This window comes from Carcharhinus amblyrhynchos, chromosome 18, assembly GCF_965287045.1.
Source record: "Carcharhinus amblyrhynchos chromosome 18, sCarAmb.v2.hapA, whole genome shotgun sequence".
Lineage (NCBI taxonomy): Eukaryota > Metazoa > Chordata > Chondrichthyes > Carcharhiniformes > Carcharhinidae > Carcharhinus > Carcharhinus amblyrhynchos.
Genome location: NC_137341.1, coordinates 1635170 through 1659631, shown reverse-complemented (window position 1 = coordinate 1659631; position 24462 = coordinate 1635170). Strand labels below are relative to the sequence as shown.

Below are 24462 nucleotides of genomic sequence, written 5' to 3'. Positions count from 1 at the left end.
TATATTTTGATTTGATTTATTATTGTCATATGTATTAATACAGTGAAAAGTATTGATTCTTGTGCGCTGTACAAACAAAGCACACTGTTCATAGAAGGAGTGCAGAATGTAGTGTTACAGTCATAGCTAGGGTGTAGAGAAAGGTCGACTTCATGCAAGGTAAGTCCATTCAAAAGTCAAACAGCACCAGAGAAGAGTTAGTTGATATGTGACCTCAGACTTTTGTATCCTTTTTCCCGACGGAAGAAGGTGGAAGAGAGAATGTCCGGGGTATGTGGGGTCCTTAATTATGCTGGCTGCTTTTCCAGGGCAGCAGGAACACAGCAAGCTCTAAACACAATAGTATCTCAGCTTGGATTGAAACTAAACCCCAAAACAGACATTTGAAATCTAACTACAGCTCCCTTCCAGCTACAGAAACATGAAATTAAACCCACCTAAAACTAGATGTTATTGCTAATGTTTATCCATAAAAATGTAAATCCTTTAAAACTACTTTTGGTTTCTGTTATGGGGCTTTTTGATGTTCAACATTTTAATATATTACAACTTTGTTTCCCTTGAAGCAGCCATACCAAGTCATGGAGTTTTCATTCCGCCTGTTAAATCAAACTATGTAGCTAGGAGCCTGGAAGATCCGTTATGGCCCGCCAGAGTACAGAATTCAGGATTACACGCAGATATAGTTTCCAACTTGATTACAAGTAATTAACATAGACCAAATCAAGGGATAGGAGTTATTCTATCCACTCACAACTATCGGTTAAGGTTATATCATGCATAAGCTACAAATGTTAAACACCATTCCCAACCACTGTGCGCTTGCTCAACTATAATACCAATACCCAATCAGCATGAAGCCTTAATCATATTAGTTGACCTAATTCATTACTGCTGCAAGTTAACCTCAACATCTCAGCTTGTGTCTGGGTTTGTGAAGTCAATCACTTCTCCCGTATTCAGATCTTTATCTGGGTTAACATTAATAAAGACCTTTGGTTTCTCTTATAGTGATTTTTCTAAACTCTGTGATTTTTAACCCTTTCAGTTTTCTAACACTCACAGACTAAAAGAGTATTAGCACAATACCAGAATGAACACAGTCCAGTTCTGGATGTGATTAACGGCAAAAATGACAGGAGATTCTAACCCCTGTCATTTGTGAACTCGCTGGTGTCTCCGCAGGTGGAACGACCGAGTAAATCCTTTCCCACACTGAGAGCAGATGAACGGCCTCTCCCCTGTGTGAACCCGCTGGTGCGTCTGCAGGTGGGAAGGCCGGGTGAAACCCTTCCCGCACACGGAGCAGGTGCACGTCCACTCCCCGGTGTGAACTCGCTGGTGTACCCGCAGCGTGGATGGCATTCGAAATCTTTTCGCACAGTGTGAGCAGCTGAATGGTCTCTCCTCAGTGTGAGTGCGCTGGTGGGACATGAGTTCCTGAGAGCTTTTGAATCCACTCCCACAGTCAGAGCATTTATAGGGTCTCTCGTTGGTGTGAGTGAAATTGTGTCTCTGCAAACAGGATAACTGAGTGAATCCCTTCCCACACACAGAGCAGGTGAATGGCCTCTCCCCAGTGTGAACTCTCTGGTGTCTCCGCAGTGTGGACGACCGTATAAACTTCTTTGGGCAGTGAGAGCAGCTAAATGGTCTGTCCTCAGTGTGAATACGTTGGTGATCCATCAGATCCCGAGAGCTTTTGAAAGAACTCCCACAATCAGAGCAAGTAAAGGGCCTTTCCTGCGTGTGAGTGACTTTGTGTCTCTGCAGGCTGGATAACTGAGTGAATCGCTTCCCACACTGAGAGCAGGAGAACGGCCTCTCCCCAGTGTGAACTTGCTGGTGTGTGAGCAGTTGGGATGAGTTACTGAATCCTTTCCCACACGTGGAGCAGCTGAATGGTCCATCCCCAGTGTGAACTTGCTGGTGTCTCCGCAGATTGGATAACTGAGTGAATCCCTTTCCACACTCGGTGCAGATGAATGGTCTCTCCCTGGTGTGAACACGCTGGTGTGTCTGTAGGGTGGATGACTCACCGAATCCCTTCCCACATACCAAGCAGGTGAACGGTCTCTCTCCAGTGTGACTGCGGCGATGAGTTTCCAGCACAGACGGTGACCTGAATCTCTTCCCGCAGTCCCCACATTTCCACGGTTTCTCCATGGTTCAGGTACCCTTGTGACCCTCCAGGTTGGACATGCAGTTGAAGCCTTGTCCACACACAGAACATGTGTACGGTCTCTCCCTACTGTGAATGGTGTGACTTTTTCCAAGCTGTGTAACACATTAAACCTCTTTCTAAATTCAGTGGAATATTTTCACTCATGTGAAAGTCTGTCTCAATGCTTTTCCAGTCACGCTGATGTTTAAATTTTTCTGAATCAGAGCAGAGAAACATTTCTTCTTCTAGATTCAAAGGCCAATGATATTCGGGGAGCGATGAAGCAACTCACTACTAAATCTTGATGTGAAGTTTGGTTTGAGATTTCATTCCATGCCTTTTTCTAATATTCTGTAAAAGGAATTTTAAAAAGACATCAGTGTCAGTACAGGATAGAAATCCAGGACAGACAATTCTAGTTTCTATGGAACATTCTTTCCTCTCTCCAAAAGCTCCATCCCACACACTCTCCCTCCATTCTCACTCTGCTGGATCTAATATTCACCCTCCCAATTCTCCTGAAGGTGCTGATTGAGGCTGATTGACAGATCCATGCTCACTGCTTCCTGTCCTGGACACAGAGAACTGAGAATCTCCATGCAGGCTGCCAGACAGATCTCTGTCTCTATGACTGGATTAACAATGTGTGGGACATACCGACAGGATTCAGTTGCTGCAAGTCCCCAGTTTCCCCCCAGAATGAGAATAGAAATGGAAAGGGGGAGACACTGATTCCCTCCCAGATGTTGCTCAGAGGAGGAAGGTTTAACCTGAAGCTCATTGACCACTTCCGCGTTGTGACCTCACAAAGGAGCCCTGCCTGAATCAGCCAATCGGAATCGCTCTGCTCCGTGGTGACGTCTCCGGGTTCCAGTGCGCAGGCCCGGCGTGCGGACCCGGGAGCCCCGCCCCCTCCCTTCTTCCCCTCCCCCCCTCCTGGAGACAAGGTTTCCAGGGCAACCGGCTGGCGGCTCCGCCCAGAGCGAGAAGCCACTCGGTTGCCTCCCCCTGGGCCCGGGACGGCGAATGTCCAAGTGAGAGGGGAAGCTGCGCATGTGCATGGGGGAGAGTCCGTCCTTCTGACTTACGTGCTGAGGTGCTGGCCAATTGGAAGAGTTGGAGGACCGGAAGTATTCTTGTCATCCAGGTGGATGGCAGCCATGATGGTCAGCCCCCGATTGGTTAAATGATGCATGGTCAATGTCTGATTGGTCCTTGAAGGACATCTTATTGATGTCACTTCCCATTAACCCACAGGAATTATAGAATCCCAACAGTGCAGAAGGAGGCTATTCGGCCATGGAGTGTGCACGGACCACTATCTCACCCAGGCCCTATCCCTGTAACCGCACGAATTTAACCTGCTAACCCCCTGACACTAAAGGGCAATGTAGCCCAGCCAATCAACCTAACCCACACATTTTTGGACCATGGGAGGAAACCGGAGCACCTGGAGGAAACCCACGGAGATATGGGGAGACTGTGCAAACTCCACACAAACTGTTGCCCAAGGCCAGCATTGAACCTGGGTCGCTGGTGCTGTGAGGCAGCAGTGCTAACCACTGTGTGACCACACCATGATGTGGATGTGCTGGCGTTGGACTGGGGTAAACACAGTAAAAAGTCTGACAATGCCAGGTTTTAGTCCAACCGATTTATTTGCTAGTAAACTCACAAGCTTTCGAGGGGACTCCCTCTTTGACCTGAGTGGGTTTGTGATCTGTAGTCCTTTTGGTACCCAGAACTCTCCATTCATCTTACGAAGAGGGAGTCCCCTCGAAAGCTTGTGAATTTACTATCAAATAAATCGGTTGGACTAAAACCTGGTGTTGTCAGACTTTTTACTGTGACCACACCATCTCAGTCATCTTGCTGCTATCGCTTCTCATTAACTGCTAACTGAGTTAATCCAGGATCTCAGTAATTTGAGGCAACATCCTTTCCTCTATTGCTTTTCCCTGCTGTTGTAGTAACTTTAAAGCTTTTCCACTGAGATAACAAGGCAGCACAGGGTAATTTGTGTGTCTGCTTCTTTGTAATACGTACGTGTGGTGTCACTTTCTAATGATCGATGTTCATCAGGCTCATCGACCTGTGTGATGTGTAATTTCTTAGTGATTGCTGACGCCTGAAGCAAGTTACTTAAAGACAAATAATTAAAAGTATAAGAGATACATAAACTTAAACTAATACAGTGACTACTACCGACCATAGAAAATCTACACATGAAGATGATTGGTTTGCTAAAGTTCAGGAAGCAATATACACATTACAAAATACCATTTCCTATTTGTACATTTTTTTTATGATTTATTATTGTCATATTAACATTTCAATGAAGTTACTGTGAAAATCCCCTAGTCTTCACAATCCAGCACCTGTTCAGGTATACTGAGGGAGAATTTAGCATGGCCAATGCACCAAACCAGCACATCTTTCAGACTGTGGGAGGAAACCTGATCAGCTGGAGGAAATCCACCCAGACACGGGGAGAACATGCAGATTCTGCAAATACAATAGCTCAAACGGGGAATCGAACCGGGAATCCTGGTGCTGTGAGGTATTAGTGCTAACCACTGTGTCAGAGTGTGCCCTACAGTTCATTTTCATACGAAATAAAAGTCACAGAAAATACATCACGACAACAACATTACACAAACTGATAATCAAACCCACACTAATCTGTTAATCTATATTGACATTCCCAATTAAACTACAAGAAGCTTCACATGTATCGTCTAATCCTGCCTTCAAATGTAGTAGATTCTCATTCATAGAACATAGAACATAGAACATTACAGCGCAGAACAGGCCCTTCGGCCCACGATGTTGCGCCGACCAGTTACAAAAACAATGACCCACTAGCCTATACCAATCCCTTTTCGTCCATAAACCTATCCAGAGATCTCTTAAACGCCCCCAAACTAGACGCATTTACAACTGCAGCAGGCAGGGCATTCCAATCCCTCACCACCCGCTGGGTAAAGAACCTACCCCTGACATCCGTCCTGTAGCTACCCCCCCTTAATTTAAAGCCATGCCCCCTCGTGCTAGCTTTCTCCATTCAGCATTGGTCCTGTAGTAAAACCATCAAACGTAACCCTACTTTGTCCTAAGGTGATATGGTACATGGCACTTATCAAGTAGGAGTGCAGCTGAAGACAGAGACTCACACAGTACGATCCTGTATTGAGTGAACTGATTCATGTACTTAGATTCTGTGATAACTGAACGTAACTAAACCAAAACTAGTAACATTACTAAACATGGTCTTCCCCACAATATTATGATCACTGTTATCTAGATGCTCCATCACCACATGTATATTATTAATAAATCTGTCTCACTACACATTGATGTCTAGCATAGACAAATCCCTGGTTGGATCTAGAATGAACTTCTCTAAGAAATTGTCCACAAAACACTCCATGAACTCATAGTTCCAGGCTGCTTTTGCCAATTGGATTCTCCCAATCTCCATTATGTTAAACTCACCCATGATTATTGCACTGCCTTAATTACATGCCTCATTTATTACTTCCTGTACACTCTACCTACAGTGTAACGACAGGGGCCCATTAACTACTCTCACAAGAGACCTCATACTGTTACTATTTCTTATCTCGATCCAAACTGATTCCACTTCCTGATTTTTCAGGCTAAGGTAGTCTCTCAGTACTAAACTAATGTCGTTCTTCATTAACTGGGAGCAATCCCATCACCTTTTCCTAGTTTCCTGCCATTCCGATATGTCAGATACCCTTCTACATTTAGATTCCAGCCTTGGTCATTTTTCAACCAAGTCTCTGTAATTGTCTATCAGGACACACACATTGATCTCAATCTGTGCTGACAATTCATCCCTTTTCTTACAAGTGCTGTGTGAATTTCAAAGAACAACACAGCTCGGGAAACAGGTCCTTCGGCCCAACGAGCCCGCGCCACCATTTTAACATTGTGAGTTCCCTCTTCTACCTATGACCTTTGTCTACGCCTACTGGACTCCACAATAAAGGAACCATAAGCAGATTGAGGGAAGACTAATTTAGGGACAATTTGTTACACCAATCAGCCTAAGAGCACGTTTTTGGGGTGTGGGAGGAAACCGGAGCACCCGGAGAAAACCCATGCAAGCATGGGGAGAATGTGCAAACTCCCACAGACACTGGCCCAAATCCATGTAACTGCACAGCAAACAGTGATAGTCACTGAGCTGTCGTGTTGCCCATCAGCTGGTCCAGTTTAAGCGTACACTAACAACGTGAAGCACTAGGCAACTCTCGAAGCAACATCCAAGAGCAGCCCTCGCACGACCCACCGCGTGTATGCCCCTCGTTGGACAACAAGGCGGACTGAATCACCTGTGGATTATAAAAAAGACATCAATCAACATGCACAGCTTATACAGACATTCACAGAATCCCCAGAAGCTCAACGTAAGACAAGTGAGCCATAAAATATGTTGGACGGTCTATAGGAATCAATCGATTCCCAGGAACGTCCTAAGGCTCTTGATCCTTATTTAGAACAATCTTCAATCCATTTTTAGGGATTCAATAATCAGGGATTTCAAAGAGACTTCTTTACTCAGTGAGTGGTGAGAATGTGGAACTCACTACCACAATGAGTGATTGAGGTGAATAGCATGAGTACATTGATGGGGAAATCACAGACTTCCCTACTGTGCTGAAGGAGGCCATTTGGCCCATCAAGTTTGCACTGACCATAATCCCACCCAGGCCCTATCCCCAAAATCCCACGTATTTACCCCGCCAATCCTCCTGATACTATGGAGCAATTTAACACGGTCGATCAATCCAACCCAAACATCTTTGCAATGTGGGAGGAAACAGGAGCACCCAGACGAAACCCACGCAGACTTTGATTTGATTTGATTTATTTTTGACACATGCATGACACGGGGAGAACATGCAGACTCTGCACAGACAGTGATCCAAGCCGGAAACCAACCTGGGTTCCTGTGAGGCAGCAGTGCTAACCACCAGGCTGCCGGGAAACTAGATACATAAATGAGGAAGAAAGGAATAGAAGGATTTGCTGATGGGGGGAGATGAAGAGGGGTGGGTGGAGGCTCATGTGGAGCATAAATACTGACACAGACCAATTGAGCCTGGAACAGAGACAAATGTATTTATTTTAGATTCACCTGTAGTGGTGGGAAAAACACTATTTACTCTCCAGGATGAAATAAATGTCCTTCATCAGCTTCTGTGGATCATTTCAATGGAAATGTGTTCTCCCAGGCTCAGCCCACTGGAAACAAAGTTGTGAGACAGGCCAGTCCAGCAGAAAGAAACATAAGAACATAAGAACATAAGAAATAGGAGCAGGAGTAGGCCATCTAGCCCTTCGAGCCTGCCCCGCCATTCAATAAGATCATGGCTGATCTGTTGTGGCTCAGTTCCACTTTCCCGCCCTCTCCCCATAACCCTTAATCCCCTCTCTTATCAAGAACCCATCAACCCGCTTCTTAAAAATATTTAGCGAGGCAGCCTCCACCACTTCAACGGGCAGAGAATTCCAGAGATTCACCACCCTTTGAGTGAAGAAGTTCCTCCTCAACTCCGTTCTAAACCGCCCCCCCTTTATCTTGAGGCTGTGCCCCCTAGTCCTACTGTCTTTTTTGAGCGGGAAGAGTCTCTCCACCTCTATCCTATCCATCCCATTCATCATCTTATACGTCTCAATGAGATCTCCCCTCATTCTTCTAAACTCCAACGAGTACAAGCCTAGTTTATTCAGCCTCTCCTCATAGCTCAATCCCCTCAACTCCGGTATCAGCCTAGTAAACCTCCTCTGCACTCCCTCCAGGGCCAAAATATCCTCACCCACTGTCAGAATGAACATGGTTCAGAACTGGATGAGATTAACAGCAGCAATACCAGCAGAATCCAACCCCTGTCATCACTTATGAACTCCTTGGTGTCTCAGCAAGTTATGCGAATTACTGAATCCCTTCCCACACACAGGGCAGATGAACGGCCTCTCCCCAGTGTGAACGCGTTGGTGTTTTCGCAGGTTGGATGACTGAATGAATCCCTTCTCACATACAGAGCAGGTGAATGGCTTCTCCCCGGTGTGAACTTGCTGGTGTGTCTGCAGTGTGGAGGAATAACTGAACCCCTTCCCACAGTCAGAGCAGGTAAACGGTCTCTCCCCTGTGTGAACCCGTTGATGTCTCAGCAGTGTGGAGGACCTGCGAAACCTCTTTGCGCAGTGAGAGCAGCTGAACGGTCTCTCCTCAGTGTGAATGTGCTGGTGGGACATCAGTGTCTGACAGCTTTTGAAGTCACTTCCACAGTCAGAGCATTTAAAGGGTCTCTCATTGGTGTGAGTGACATGGTGCTGCAGCAGATGAGATAAACGGGTAAATCCCTTCCCACACACAGAGCAAGCGAATGGTCTCTCCCCAGTGTGACTGCGTTGATGAGTTTCGAGCTCTGATGGGAACCTGAATCCTTTTCCACAGTCCCCACATTTCCACGGTTTCTCCATGGTGCGGGTTTCCTTCTGACTCTCCAGATTTCGTGATCTGTTGAAGCCTCATCGACATAAAGGACAAGCGTGTGGTCTCTTTTTGCTGTGAATGGTGCAGTGTAGTGTGAGACTCTGTAAATGGTTAAAGCTCAGTGCGCTGGAACACTCACTCAGGAGTGTGTGTGTGTCTCAGTGGTTTTTGAAACAGACAAAACAGAAAAACATTTTCCTTCTAGATTCAAAGGCAGATAATATTCAGGACCTAATGAGCGATTCTGTCAGATTGTGACGAGGTGTTTGGTTTGAGATTTCAGTCTGTAAATCCTCACCTTCTGATATCCTGAAAAAGGAATGTACGAAACTCATCACTGTTAGTACAGGATAGAAATTCAGAATAAGCAGTTTCCATGGAACATTATAAGAACATAAGAACATTAGAAATAGGAGCAGGAGTAGGCCATCTAGCCCTTCGAGCCTGCCCCGCCATTCAATAAGATCATGGCTGATCTGACGTGGCTCAGTTCCACTTTCCCGCTTTCTCCCCATAACCCTTAATTCCCCTTGCCTATCAAAAACCTATCTACCCGCGTCTTAAATGTATTTAGTGAGGTAGCCTCCACCACTTCAACGGGCAGAGAATTCCAGAGATTCACCACCCTTTGAGTGAAGAAGTTCCTCCTCAACTCCGTACTAAACTGCCCCCCTCTTATCTTGAGGCTGTGCCCCCTAGTCCTGCTGTCGTTTCTGAGCGGGAAGAGCCTCTCCACCTCTGTCCTATCCATCCCATTCATCATCTTATACGTCTCAATGAGATCTCCCCTCATCCTTCTAAACTCTAATGAGTACAAGCCTAGTTTATTCAGCCTCTCCTCATAGCTCAACCCCCTCATTATTTCCTCCCTCATGCCCCAAAATCCCCATCCCACACACTCTCCCTCCATTCTCACTCTGCTGGATCTAATATTCACCCTCCCAATTCTCCTGAAGGTGCTGATTGAGGCTGATTGACAGATCCATGCTCACTGCTTCCTGTCCTGGACACAGAGAGCTGAGAATCTCCATGCAGGCTGCCAGACAGATCTCTGTCTCTATGAATGGACTAACAATGTGTGGGACATACTGACAGGATTCACTTCCTGTCCCTTCAGTTGCTGCAAGTCCCCAGTTTCCCCCCAGAATGAGGAAAGAAATGGAAAGGGGGAGTAAAGAAAGTGTTTTACTCACAGATGTGGGAGACAGGAGGAAGTTTCAGTCTGTCTGAAGCTCAATCTTCATTCACACAAAGCCCGCCCTCTGATTGGCTGGAGGACCAGAGTACTTCCGGTCCTCCAACTCTTCCCATTGGTTGACACCTCGATGAATGTTGCGGGGGCCGCATATGCGCAGTTCCCCTCCCCTTGGACATGCGCAGTCCCGGGTCGTCGGCCCACGCGGCTGATAGAGCAGCTTTCCCAGCGGAGAGGATTGTGGGAGTTGTGGCCGCCATTACTCAGCCGGAGCACTACCTCCAAACTCCTGGGAGTGGGATGGAAGGTTGGGGTGGGGGTACAGAGACCCCATCCTGAAACAAATTACATGTGGGGGGGGGTCACTGAATTGGATTGGGACGTCCCTTTAGCAAAACAGTTTGCTAATTTCGAGTGGAAAGATTTAAACACCTGGGTGACATATTGGGGAGGGCAATAGGTAAGTGTGAAACTGAAACCCAGTTGCTACCGGGACTTGATGGATTGAGTTATAAGGAGAGGCTGAATAGACTGGGACTTTTTTCTCTGGAGCACAGGATGACCTTATAGAGGTCTGTAAAATAATGAGGGGCATAGACAAGGTAGATAGTCAATATCTTTTCCCAAAGGTAGAGGAGTCTAAAACGAGAGGGTATAGGTTTAAAGTGACACAATTAACACAGAGAAAAAGAGAATTCTGGAATTGGACCGAAGAAAAGAGTTTAAAAGGAGAGATTATTAAATAGAAATGATTCCCAGACCGTGTGGTCATTAGATTAAAACAAAGGAAGGGTGCTGACGTCCATTTGAGAACTTTTAATCCCCCCCTTTTCAAACTAACGGAGTTGAGGAGGAACTTCTTCACTCAAAGGGTGGTGAATCTCTGGAATTCTCTGCCCGTTGAAGTGGTGGAGGCTGCCTCACGAAATATATTTAAGACGCGGGTAGATAGGTTTTTGATAGGCAAGGGGATTAAGGGTTATGGGGAGAAGGCGGGAAAGTGGAACTGAGCCACGTCAGATCAGCCATGATCTTATTGTATGGCGGGGCAGGCTCGAAGAGTCCAAGGATGGTAGCTATCGGGGTCTGGAAAACATCATGATGGGAGCACCGATCTGTTCATGAGATGATCACAAAGCCCCAGGATGCCCAGATACTCATTTCATTGGACCGATATATAATGTATGTAATCTGTAACCATTCTGATTGGATGTGTCCAGCCGGGATGGGCTGAGTATAAGAATTGATGATTTTCTTTATTGGGTGGAGTTACACATGGTCAGTCCCTGTAGCTTCTCCCCGCTGGTGTAACTCAATAAATTGTCGATTGAATCACGCTTGAGTGAACATAGAACATAGAAAACTACAGCACAAACAGGCCCTTCGGCCCACAAGTTGCGCCGATCATATCCATACCTACCAGGCCATAGAACTATCTGTAACTCCCAATCCCATTAAATCCCATGTACTCATCCAGAAGTCTTTTAACAGACCCCAGCGAGTTCGCCTCTACCACCACTGACGGCAGCCGATTCCACTCACTCACCACCCTCTGAGTGAAAACTTACCCCCTAACATCTCCTCTGTACCTGCTCCCCAGCACCTTAAACCTGTGTCCTCTCATAGCGACCATTTCAGCCCTGGGAAATAGCCTCTGAGAATCCACCCTATCTATACCTCTCAACATTTTATAAACCTCTATCAGGTCGCCTCTCAACCTTCATCTCTCCAGGGAGAAGAGACCTAGCTCCCTCAACCTATCTTCATAAGGCATGCCTTCCAATCCAGGCAACATCCTTGTAAATTTCCTCTGCACCCTCTCAATAGCTTCCACATCCTTCCTGTAGTGAGGCAACCAGAACTGCTCACAGTACTCCAAATGTTGAATGATTCTTCTGAGTTCATTCCCCCCCAACACACTGGGGACATTATCACTTCATCCTTGGGAGTGGCCTGATAGGCCATGGTCCAGACCACATGTGGACTTTGGGGGACCTTTCATGAATCGTGTGTTTGGTTGGTGTAGATGTGAATTCAAAATGTTTGGAAGCCCAGACCATGAGTAAAATTCCAGCTCCTGTGACAATAGAGAAACTCTGTCCAATTTTCACAAGCCCGGGGCTACCAGATTCACTTTTTTCAGATCACGACACTCTGTTTACAAGTGAAGTGTTTCAGGAATTCATGTAAAAGAATGGGATACACCGTGTGCGTACTGCGCCGTATCATCTGGTTACAAATGGTCTAGCAGAAAGAGCTGTTCAAACTCTGAAGGAGGGATTGAGGAGAATGGCAGGTGATACTTTAAGAACAAAAGCTCTCGGGATTTTTGTTCCAGTGTCGCATCACACCACAATCCACAACCGGACTCTCTCCTGTGGAATTTTTAGGTAGAAGGCTGAAGTCTCATCCAGATCGGCTTCATCCAGATCTCAGAGCAAAAGTGAGCAGGAGACAAGAGAAGCAGAAGGAGGGACACGATTACCGCTACAAAGAGAGGCCGTTCAAACCGGATGATCAGGTTCACATCAGAAACTTTGGGAGTAACCAAAGGTGGTTCCCGGGAATAATTTTAAACCAAAGTGGTCCAGTATCTGGGGTCGTGAGACTGTAAAATGGAAGAGTTGTTCGCAGACACCAAGACCATATTCACTCGCAGTGTGACCCCGAGTCAGGAGAAGTTTCAGAGTCAGCAACCGTTACTGAGAACATGGCAGAGGGTCAGTGCTGCTGTGGACGTTCACCAGGAAGTGGTTCCTGTGTTTCCAGCTTTGCCAGTTGACTCTGCTGTGGGACTGGAAGAGGAATGTTCATGTACAGATTCTCAAACTACCCCTTCACCCACCATTCCAGATCCACCAGATTTACCAGTGATATTGTACAGGTCACAATGTAACCGCAAAACTCCTGATAGACTTCTGTATCGTTAAAGACATTACTTTTATTGTATTTCTGTCCTGATGGGGGATTGAAATTGAAGGGGAGGAGAAGTGTTACAGAGTGTCCTTCTCAGCCTTTCTCCTTTCTGGACACATGTGGGTTTTGAGGGTTTCAGTCTGCAAATCCAGGCTGGTTCCAGAGCTCCTGTTTTTTTCTGTTTATCACTGCTTTTTTTTCAACTTTGTTATTTATTTAGATAAAGAATGTTTTTAACAACTCATTCAACTTGACTTGATGATTTGAGTTATAAGGAGAGGCTGGATAGGCTGGGACATTTTTCCTTGGAGTATAGAGGTGATCTTATTGAGGTCTATAAAATAATGAGGGGTACAGGTAAGGTAGATAGAACATAGACATTACAGCGCAGTACAGGCCCTTCAGCCCTCGATGTTGCGCCGACCAGTGGAACCAATCTAATGACCCTCTAACCTAAACTATTCCAATGTTACCCATATGCCTATCCACTGACCATTTGAATGCCCTTAAAGTTGGCGACTGCTACAGGCAGGGCATTCCACGCCCTTACTACCCTCTGAGTAAAGAACCTACCTCTGACATCCGTCCTATAATTACCACCCCTTAATTTAAAGCTATGTCCCCTCGTGTTAGCCATCACCATCCGAGGTAAAATGTCCACTGTCCACCCTATCTAACCCTCTGATCATCTTGTATGCCTCTAGGCAACATCTTTTCCCAAAGGCAGGGGAGTGTAAAATTAGAGGGCATAGGTTTAAGCAGAGAGGAGAAAGAGGGCAATTTGTTCATACAGAGGGCGCTGAGTTCTTGGAACGAGCTGCCAGAAGCACTTGTAGAGGCGGCTACACGTAAGATGTCTATAGAGGGATATGGGCTGAATGTGGGCAACTGGGACTAGCTTAGTGGTAAAACTTGGGTTTGCGCTAGTTGGACTGAAAGAATGCACCTGAAAAGCTGATGAAAGTTGTAGCTGACATGCCAAATTTCCTGATGCTGAAGTCACTGGAACCTGGTGTGATTTATGATTAGGGAGGTTATTGCAAACAAGTGAATCCCATAAATCTCAGTTCAAATAATTTCTTACAAATGGAATGCAAACCTTTATTAGGAGAGAGCTTGGAGTAAAGATATTTTGTTTCAGTTATACAGGGCGTTGCTGAGGCTGCATCTTGAATACTGAGTGTAGCTTTGTCTCCTATTTAAGAAATGATACAAATGCACTGAAAGTGGTTCAGAGGAGGTTTAAGATTGATCTCCCTTTCTTTACCCTCACAGTATAAATTCTGTCCAATTTTCCTTGTCTTCAGCTCTGACAAAGGGTCATCCTGACCTGAAACATTGGCTCTGTTCTCTTTGATGTGGAGATGCCGGCATTGGACTGGGGTAAACACCGTAAGAATTCTGGCAACACCAGGTTTAATTCCAACCAGTTTATTTGATAGTAAACTCACAAGCTTTTGGGGTTTGTCCCTTTCACCATGTTCACCTGACGAAGGGGCACACCCCAAAAGCTTGTGAGTTTACTATCAAATAAATTGGTTGGAATTAAACCTGGTGTCATCAGACTTCTTACTCTGTTCTCTCTCTATAGATGCTGTCAGCTTTGCTGAGATTGTGCAGAGAAGGTTCACCCGGCTGATACTGGAGATGAGGGGGTTAGCTTATGAAGACAGACTAAATAGACTGGGTCTGTACTCGTTGGAGTTTAGAAGGATGAGGGGGGATCTTATAGAGACGTATAAGATAATGAAGGGGATGGATAGGGTAGAAGTAGAGATATTCTTCCTGCTTAGAAAGGATAGCAGGACTAGAGGGCACAGCCTCAAGATAAGGCGGGGGGGGAGCAGTTTAGATCAGAGTTGAGGAGGAACTTCTTCACTCAAAGGGTGGTGAGTCTCTGGAATTCTCTGCCCGTTGAAGTGGTGGAGGCTGCCTCGCTAAATATATTTAAGTCACGGGTAGATAGGTTTCTGATAGACAAGGGAATTAAGGGTTACGGGGAGAAAGCGGGAAAGTGGAACTGATCCACTTCAGACCAGCCATGATCTTATTGAATGGCGGGGCAGGCTCGAAGGGCTAGATGGCCTACTCCTGCTCCTATTTCTTATGTTGTTTCAGATTCTAGCATCTGCAGAATTTTGCCTTCATCCCAAATCTTGTTGAGTAAGGGAGTCAAAAGTATTGGATGTAGAAAGGGAATGTGGAAATCCACACAAACAAATCAACCATGATCTAAATAAATGCTGGAACAGACTCAAAGGGCCAATGGCCTACTTCTGCTCCTGTGCAAATGTTGGTCTCAAATTCCTGAGGATTGTGAAACAAGGCTGGAAGATTCACCTTGCTTGTGTTAGTGGGAAAACATCCAGGGGAATTATCAAGGTGAAGACAGTTCTGGGATTAAAGTTTGCCACACTGGAAAAGGAAAACAATGGAAATAAACCCTCGGGAATGAACATAGAACATAGAAAAACTACAGCACAAACAGGCCCTTCGGCCCACAGGTTGCGCCGATCTCATCTCTACCTACTAGGCTTACCTATAACCCGCAATCCTATTAAGTCCCATATACTCATCCAGTAGTCTCTTAAAAGACCCCAACGAATTTGCCTCCACCACCACCGACGGCAGCCGATTCCACTCACTCACCACCCTCTGAAAGATGAATGAAGAATCACTTTGGGCTGGTAGTTGGAGAATTGTCTGTCAATATTCCAAGGCAGAGTAAAATGTAACCGTTGAGTGGGATATTTGATTGTGTTAAGAGCAAAAGGGCAAAGTTCAATTTTACAGTTTAAGGGACATTTTCCCAACAAAAAAGTGTTTATCATTGTTGCTTCCAGTTTGTTTGAGTAAAAGTCATGTGATTTTTTTTAAAATTTGTTCACTGGGTTTAGAATTCATTTGTTTAAATTATTGATCCTAATAGTTCATTTAAAACCACAGGTTTTGACTTCCCGTTTGAGCCTGGGGCACCTTTCTATTGCTCATGTCAGTGACAGCCAGGCATCGGAGCTAAAGGCTGAATTTAGCTGGGAATAATGAGGCCCCCTCTCCAGTTGGGAAACTAACCTGGGCGTCACACTAGAGAGACAGGAAGGTGCTGGAGGACTGACTGGGAAATGGGCCTCCGAAAAGTTGTTATATCGATCACTCGGAGCTAAAGAGAAACCCGTCTCTCTAAATACCTATCCAGGGAAGAGGCTGCAGTGAAACCTGTCCCTTCTAACCTGCACAAAAGCAGGAGGCTGAGATTGACAGGCTGCAGGAGGAGTCCATTCAGCCCATCATATCCCTGTTATCTCTTTGAAAGGACTCTCTGATTCATCCAACTGCTCTGCTCTTTCCCCACAGCCCTGCAAAGCGTTCCCTTTCAAGTCTTTGGAAAGATTCGACTGAATCGACTTTCAGACAAATCAGAACAACTCGCTGTGTCAAAAAATAAAATCTCATCTCCCCCTCTGTTCCTTCTCCAATGATCTCAGTTTCTGTTAAAGAGCCTGCCCACCCCCTCACCCACTTTCCCTAAAGTACATCAATCTCATCAGGAAAAGTCCAGAACAATCAAATAATTTTACCGATAAAAGTTTATTAATGAAACAGAACATGGTTAAAAACAAACAGAAAATTATTTGAGGATCAAAGATAACCAGAGTGAAATGGTTCTGGACACAATTTAATTCATCTGTAGCCTGTTCTCTTTGTGGCAAAGGCAGAATTCTCTGGATGGTAAATTTGAAAGGAAGTTTATTCAATGAAAAAGTTTTACTCAACAACCTTAAGACTTTTTTTTGTTTTGACTTTTACACTTCATGCGGGTGATCAGTCTGTAGAAGTGTAACCCTCTCTGGTTCCTTCTTTGACCGGAATTCCCTTGGAACTCAGCCTCGGGAGTCTCCAGTACTCGGTTAGCAAGGGAGACCTTCAGAACCTCGACTCTTATCCCCAATGTGACCATTACCTCACGTCAGGGTTGGGTCTGTTGTAACATGACAATTGGTCAATTTGGTCACTAGATAAATTTAATTGGATCCCCAATTACTGACACCGTCTTCTCCCATTATCTTAGACCGGAATACAATCAAACTGTTCCATACGATCCCTCTATCTGATTCTATACAATCCCTTATTCACACAGTTTCAATCGTTGAGACTAATTAGAGCTTGAAGATCTCTCTTGCCAATCCATTTATCTTCATTACACATTCTTTACATACACAGCAATTAAGTTTTTACATTTTTACATCAAATAAAACTCTTTTACTATAACTACTGATTCACAATTGATTTATTTATTGTAACTCAATTAAGGTTCACTGCTTATTCCATCTCCTGTTACTGCCTGGTGATTAATTAATAGAGGATTCTGACACTGGCTGATACAAGATTCACTGGTTTAAAAAGACACTTCGTTGCAGGTAATGAGTAGAATTTTCCCAAACAAATTCAAAGTGTTATAAAAGTCTGAAAACCAGAGTGCTCCCCACCAGATTTTTGGGCTAGTTTGGCATCGCAACCTGCTGGCACCCCGTCAATGTTTTGATAGCGGGGTGCTGTGTGCCAGTGGTGGGTGGTGTGAGGGTGAGCTTAAGTACCCGGTGAAGCTGGCTTCAGAATATGCGATCGCCATTGTGCAGGGCGCCCCAATCTGCCAGTGAACCAGGAGACCTTCTCCCAAACCCCCATCATCATCACTGGCATTGCTATCCCCCCACACCAACACGGGTTACCAGCACCCTCCCAATGCATCATCTGTCAGACCACCAACATGCCACCCCAACCCCATCACGCTCCCTTTCACAACCAACCCTGCACGAGCCCCTCCCCCCTTCCAGAACTCCCCCCATGCCAATCCCCCTCCTTACATAAACCCCCCATCATTGTAAATACGCCCATCAGACCCAAACCACCCACCCCCTTGGCACTGCAAGTCTCACTGCCGAATGGACACTGCCCAGACATGCCCCCAACCACCTGGGGACTTCATTGGCCTCCGATTTCTCCCCCAAACACTGTGTCCCTAGCATCTGGTCCCTGCCAATAAAAACCAGGAGTGATTCTCGCTGGTGTTAAGTCTTGCCGGAGAGAGGGAGAGCAGCCATACCAAACCCACCACACTGTAACAGAGATAAATCTACGCAAATAACCTTCATTCTCTTTCACACCAGCAACACAGGGTGGGAAGACAGTAATCCTTTAGCCTTGCACACATGAGGGGCGTAGGTCAGTTAGATAGTCAACATCTTTTTCCAAAGCTAGGAGAGTCTAAAACTAGAGGGCATAGGTTTAAGGTGAAAGGGAAGAGATACAAAAGGGTCCAGAGGGGGCAACTTTTTCACACAGAGGGTGGTGAGTGTCTGGAACGAGCAGTAGTAGAGATGGGTACAATTTTGTCTTTAAAATGTACTTAGACAGTTACATGGGTAAGATGGGTATAGAGGGATATGGGCTAAACGCAGGCAATTGGAACTAACTTAATGGGTTAAAAAAAGGGCAGTATGGACAAGTTGGGCAGAAGGGCCTGTTTCCATGCCTCTAAAGACTCAAACAATCAGCTTTACTGAGCCCGATTTGACAGAATATAATGTCCTCCAGCTGACCAAAATGAAAGAAGAAATTTGCAGTTGAAACAATCCCTGCCAGCTACGCACTTTCCACAAGCATTTGTCTGAATACAGTGTTCATTTTGAAATAAAGCCCCAGTCGCGATAGAGTTGTGGAACACCCTCCCCTCAGTCCACAAGCACCACCCTGACCTTCCGCTTGCCATTAGAATTCATCAGCTTGCTCTCACGCTCACATTTCTGCTGGAATGTTCCGGAGAAACCCAACACAAGCTGGACAAACAGTTCCTCGTCTTCCAATGAGGCACTTTACAACCTTCTGGACTCAACATTGAGTTCAACAACTTCACACCCTGAACTCTCTCCTCCGTTTTGATCTGTTGTTTTTGCCGAGTGCCAGTCTCCATCTTGTTTTTTTGCTTCCAGACAGAGCTGTCCTTTATTCCGCCATTAACACTTACTCTGGGCCAATGCCTTGTTTCTTTACTACAGCCATTACCCTCTCCCTTTGCCTTTTGTTCCAGGATATTTTTGTCATTTAATCTCACCCGCCCTCTAACCAATCCCTGACTTGTTCTACCTGACCCTCCCTCTCTCACCAGCATCAAACCCGTCACATTTCTCCCTCTCTTTAGTTCTGAAGTAGAGTTACATTGGACGTGAAACATTAACTCTGTTTCTCTCTCCACAGATGCAGCCAGACCCGCTGCGTTTTTCCACTTAACATAGAACATAGAACACTACAGCACAAACAGGCCCTTCAGCCCACAAGTTGCGCCGATCGGATCCATACCTACCAGGTCATAGAACTATCTGTAACTCCCAATCCCATTAGATCCCATGTACTCATCCAGAAGTCTTTTAAAAGACCCCAGCGAGTTCGCCTCCACCACCACTGACGGCAGCCGATTCCACTCACTCACCACCCTCTGAGTGAAAAACTTACCCCAGACATCTCCTCTGTACCTGCTCCCCAGCACCTTAAACCTGTGTCCTCTCGTAGCGACCATTTCAGCCCTGGGAAATAGCCTCCGAGAATCCACCCTATCTATTCCTCTCAACATCTTATAAACCTCTATCAGGTCGCCTCTCAACCTTCGTCTCTCCAGAGAGAAAAGAACGAGCTCCCTCAACCTATCCTCATAAGGCATGCCTCCCAATCCAGGCAACATCCTTGTAAATCTCCTCTGTACCCTTTCAATAGCTTCCACATCCTTCCTGTAGTGAGGTGACCAGAACTGCGCTCAGTACTCCAAGTGGGGTCTGACAAGGGTCTTATAAAGTTGCAGCATTACCTCCCGTTCTTTCTGTACAGTTCTTCCTGTACTTATTTTCGATCTACCTGTAGTGGTGGGAAAAACGCTATTTACTCTCCAGGATAAAATAAATGTCCTTCATCAGCTTTTGTGGATTATTTCAGTGGAAATGTGCTCTCCCAAGTTCAAAGAGCATCAGCCCACTGGAGGCAAAGTCGTGAGACCGGCCAGTCCAGCAGAAAAGTAAAGTTTATTTATTTTCACATAAGCTTACATTCACACTGTGAAAATCCCCTAGTTGCCACACTCCGATGCCTGTTCGGGTACACTGAGGGAGAATTTAGCATCTAATCTGCCCATCTTTGGACTGTGGGAGGAAACTGGAGTACCCGGAGGAAACCCACGCAGACACAGGGAGAATGTGCAAACTCCACACAGACAGTGGCCCCGAGCCAGGAATTGAACCTGGCTCCCTAGCACTTCGAGGCAACCACTGTGCCACCCATAAAACCCTCCAATCCTCCCACTTCACCAACTGTCAGAATGAACATGTTTCAATCCTGGATGTGATTAACGGCAGAATCTCACTCCTGTCATCACTTATGAACTCGCTGGTGTTTCAGAAGATGGGAGGACTGAGTGAATCCCTTCCCACACACAGAGCAGATGAACGGTCTCTCCCCGGTGTGAACTCGCTGGTGTGTCTGCAGGTTGGGTAACCGAGTGAATCCCTTCCCGCACACAGAGCAGGTGAAGGGCCTCTCCCCGGTGTGAACTCGCTGGTGACTCAGCAGGTGGGATAACTGAGTGAATCCCTTCCTACAGTCAGAGCAGGTGAAGGGCCTCTCCCCGGTGTGAACTCGCTGGTGTGTCCGCAGTGAGGACGAATGAGTGAATCCCTTCCCACACACGGAGCAGGTGAACGGCCTCTCCCCGGTGTGGACTCGCTGGTGAACCCGCAGGTTGGACGACCGAGTAAATCTCTTCCCACACTGAGAACAGATGAACGGCCGCTCCTCGGTGTGAGTGCTGGGGGGCGACACTATTTCTCCCGAGTGTTTGAAGGCACTCGCACAGTCGGAGCATTTAAAGGGTCTCTTCTGGGTGTGCGTGACTTTGTGGGTCAAGGGGGTGGATGTCTGAATGAACTCCTTCCCACACACAGAGCAGGTGAGCGATCTCTCCCCGGTGTGAACTCGCTGGTGTGCCCGCAGGCTCGACGACCTTCTAAAGCTCTTTGTGCAGTGAGAGCAGCTGAACGGTTTCTCCCCGGTGTGAATGCGCTGGTGGTCCCTCAGAACCGCAGCACGTTTGAAGCTGCTCCCACAGTCGGAGCATTTAAAGGGTCTCTCATCGCTGTGGGTGCCTTTGTGTTTTCTCAGGCTGGATGACGCAGCAAACCCCATTCCACACACACAGCAGGTGAACGGTTTCTCCCCGGAGTGAACCCGCTGGTGTTCCCGCAGTGCGGATGGCCATTTAAACCTCTTTGCGCAGTGAGAGCAGCTGAACGGTCTCTCCTCGGTGTGAATGCGCTGGTGGGACACCAGTTCTCCGGGGCTTTTGAAGCCACTCCCACAGTCAGAGCATTTAAAGGGTCTCTCCTGGGTGTGCGTGACATTGTGGCTCAGCAGGGTGGGTAACCGAGTGAATCCCTTCCCGCACACAGAGCAGGTGAACGGTCTCTCCCCGGTGTGGCTGCGACGATGTATTTCCAGCTCTGATGGGGCTTTGAATCCCTTCCCACAGTCGCCACATTTCCAGGGTTTCTCCATGCTGACTCTCCAGGTTAAACAATCAGTTAAATCTCACACAGAACCCGGGTACAGTCTCTCCCCGCTGTGAATGCTGCCATGTATTTTCAGACTGTGTAACTGGTTCAAGCTCTTTCCACACTCACTGCACTGGAACGCTCTCACTCGAGGGGGGTGTGTGTCTCGGTGCTTTTCCAGTCACTCGGATGTTTAAAATCTTCTGAAGCAGACAGAACAGAGAAACATTTCTCCTTCTAGATTCAAAGGTCGATATATTCAGTTCCCAATGAATTGAGTGACTGTCAGATGTTGACATGTGGGAGTTTGGTTTGAGATTTCTGTCTGTAAATCCTCACCTTCTGATATCCTGTAAAATGAATTTGAAAAAATCATCAGTGTCAGTACAGGATAGAAACTCAGAACAGACAATTCTAGTTTCTATGGAACATTCTTCCCTCTCTCGTTCCCCAAAAGCTGTAAATCTCCATCCCACACACTCTCCCTCCATTCTCACTCTGCTGTATCTAATATTCACCCTCCCAATTCTCCTGAAGGTGCTGATTGAGGCTGATTGACAGATCCATGCTCACTGCTTCCTGTCCTGGACACAGAGAGCTGAGAATCTCCATGCAGGCTGCCAGCCTAACAGAAATATGGTTAGATTCCTCAACTAAAAATGTTTTAAATGCATCGTTTCGGTGAGTGAAGATACAGGGAATTGTGATTGACGAGCTTGAACTTGCTGCCTCTGAGGGTGGTCACAGCATGGAAAGAGGCCCTTCAGCCCATTGTGTTTGTGCTGTCCATCAAGCACCTTTCTATTCCAATCCCATTTTCCACACTTGCTGCATAACCTTGCCTGCTGTGGCATTTCAAGGTCTCATCTAAAATGTTGTGAAGATTCCCACCTCTATCTTTCAGGCAGTGAGTTTCAGATTCCCACCACCCTCTGGGTGAAAGGTTTCTTCTCACATTTCCCATTAACCTCCTGCCCCCGAACTTAAATCCATGCCCCTGGTTACTGACCCCTCTAGTGAAGAGAAACATTTCTTCCTATGCCCCCCCCTATTTGTGCCCCTCTGAATTTTATACACCTCAATCTGGTCCCCTTCACCCTTCTCTGCTCCAACAAAAAACAGCACCAGGCTATCCAGTTTCTCTTGATAGCTGAAACTCTCCAAAACAGAGAACATCCTGATGAAATTCTTCTGCATCAACTCCAGTGCAAATACATTATTCATACAGTGCTGCGATCAGAACTGCACACAGTACTCCACCTGTGGCCTAACCAGTGTTTTATACAGCTCCATCATAACCTCCCTGTGTTTTATACAGCTCCATCATAACCTCCCTGTCCTTATATTCAATGCCACAGTTAATAAAGGCAAGTGTTCCATGTGCCTGCTGAAACACCTTGTTCTTGCTGTCTTCAGAAATCTATGGACATGCACACCGAGGTCCCTCTGATCTCTGTATTTCCTGGCGTCTGACCATTCATTGTGTACTCATTTACCATGTTAGTCCTTTCAAACTTTTCAGGGCCGAATTCCATTCAGCCCATCTAACTAAAGCTTTACTGTTTATTTATCAGTGTCACAAGGAGGCTTACTGCAATGAAAGTACTGTAAAAATCCCCAAGTTGCCATACTCTGGCCCTGTTCGGGTACACTGAGGGAGGATTTAGCATTGGCATCGCACCTAACCAGCACATCTTTCAGACTGTGGGAGGAAACCGGAGGACCCAGAGGAAATGCACGCAGTCATGGGGAAAATGTGCAGACAGCAACCCAAGCCGGGAATTAAACTCAGGTCTCTAGCGCTATGAGACAGCAGTGCCACTGTCTTCCCTGTCGATACTGTCTTGTAATCTGAGGTTTTGTATTTATCACATTGCCAATTTTTATGTCATCTGCAAACATTCACGTTCAGACCATTAATATACACTACAAGCAACGAGGGACGCTGCATCGATCCCTGCGCAACACTACTAGATACAGGCATCCAGTCACAAAAACAACCTTCAATCATCATCCTCTGCCTCCTGCAACTGAGCCAATTTTGGATCCAGTTTGGCATATTGCCCTGGATCCCATGTACTCTTACCTTCTTCATCAGCCTCCCACATGGGACCTTGTCAAAAGCCTTACTGAAGTCCATGCGGACGACATTAACTGCACTGCCCTCACCTACATACCTCGTCACTGCCACGAAAATTCATCAAATTTGTAAGACCTGATTTCCCTTTGCCAAACCATGCCCCTTATCCTCGATTAATCCTCCCCAACTGGAGATTAATTCTGTCCCTTGGATTTTTTCCAATAGGTTCCCCACTGCTGAAGTTAGACTCAGCGACCTGTAATTTGCTGTTTTTTTCCCTACGTCCCATCTAACTAATGAACCACATCAGCTGCCCTCCAGTCCTCTGGAACCCCTCCTGTGGTCAGAGAAGATTTGAAAATGATTGTCAGAGTCACTACAATCTCCTCCCTGGCCTCCTACAGCAGCCTGGGATACATCCCATCAGGAGCTGGGGATTTATACAGTTTTGGACCCGTTAATATCTCCTCTCTCTCAATGTTAAATTGTTGAGGTGAATCACAAAGCACCTCCCAGGTTTCTATACCGACATCATCCTCCCCCCACAGTGAACACAGACACAAAGTATTCATTTAAAACCTCACCAATGTCTCCCAGCTCCACACACAAATGACCAGACTGATCCCTAATGGACCCAGTTCTTTCCCTGGTCACCTCCTTCCCTAATATACTGAATAAACACCTTTGAATGTCTTCACAGATGTCGCACGGAGCAGGAGGTTTTAGTCTGAAACTCATTGGCCAACTTCCGCATTTAGACAATGGAGGCTCTCTGATTGGCTGGAGGACAAGAGTGCTTCCGGTCCTCCAACTCTTTCCATTGGTCAGCACCTTGAAGGTCAGGCCACACATCCACATTTCCCCTCTCCCTTGCACATGCGCAGCTTCCACTCTCCCTTGGACATGCGCAGTCCCGGGCCCGGGGGGGGGAGAGCGGCTTCTCGCTCTGGGCGGAGCCGCCAGCCGGTTGGCCTGGAAACCTTGGCT

At 46.4% G+C, this 24462-nt stretch overlaps 1 protein-coding gene across 1 annotated transcript; it reads right to left on the bottom strand.

Moving 5' to 3' along the window:
* On the bottom strand, positions 1–24212 carry LOC145355158 (uncharacterized). Its single transcript, XM_080207075.1, is given in 8 exon segments — positions 1–2277; positions 2985–3172; positions 4211–4305; positions 8094–8794; positions 8992–9002; positions 18968–19005; positions 20225–21745; positions 24060–24212. Coding segments are annotated over 7 exon segments (3330 nt in total). The 5' UTR covers positions 21400–21745; positions 24060–24212; the 3' UTR covers positions 1–1155.
* Positions 24213–24462: the final 250 nt, after the last annotated feature.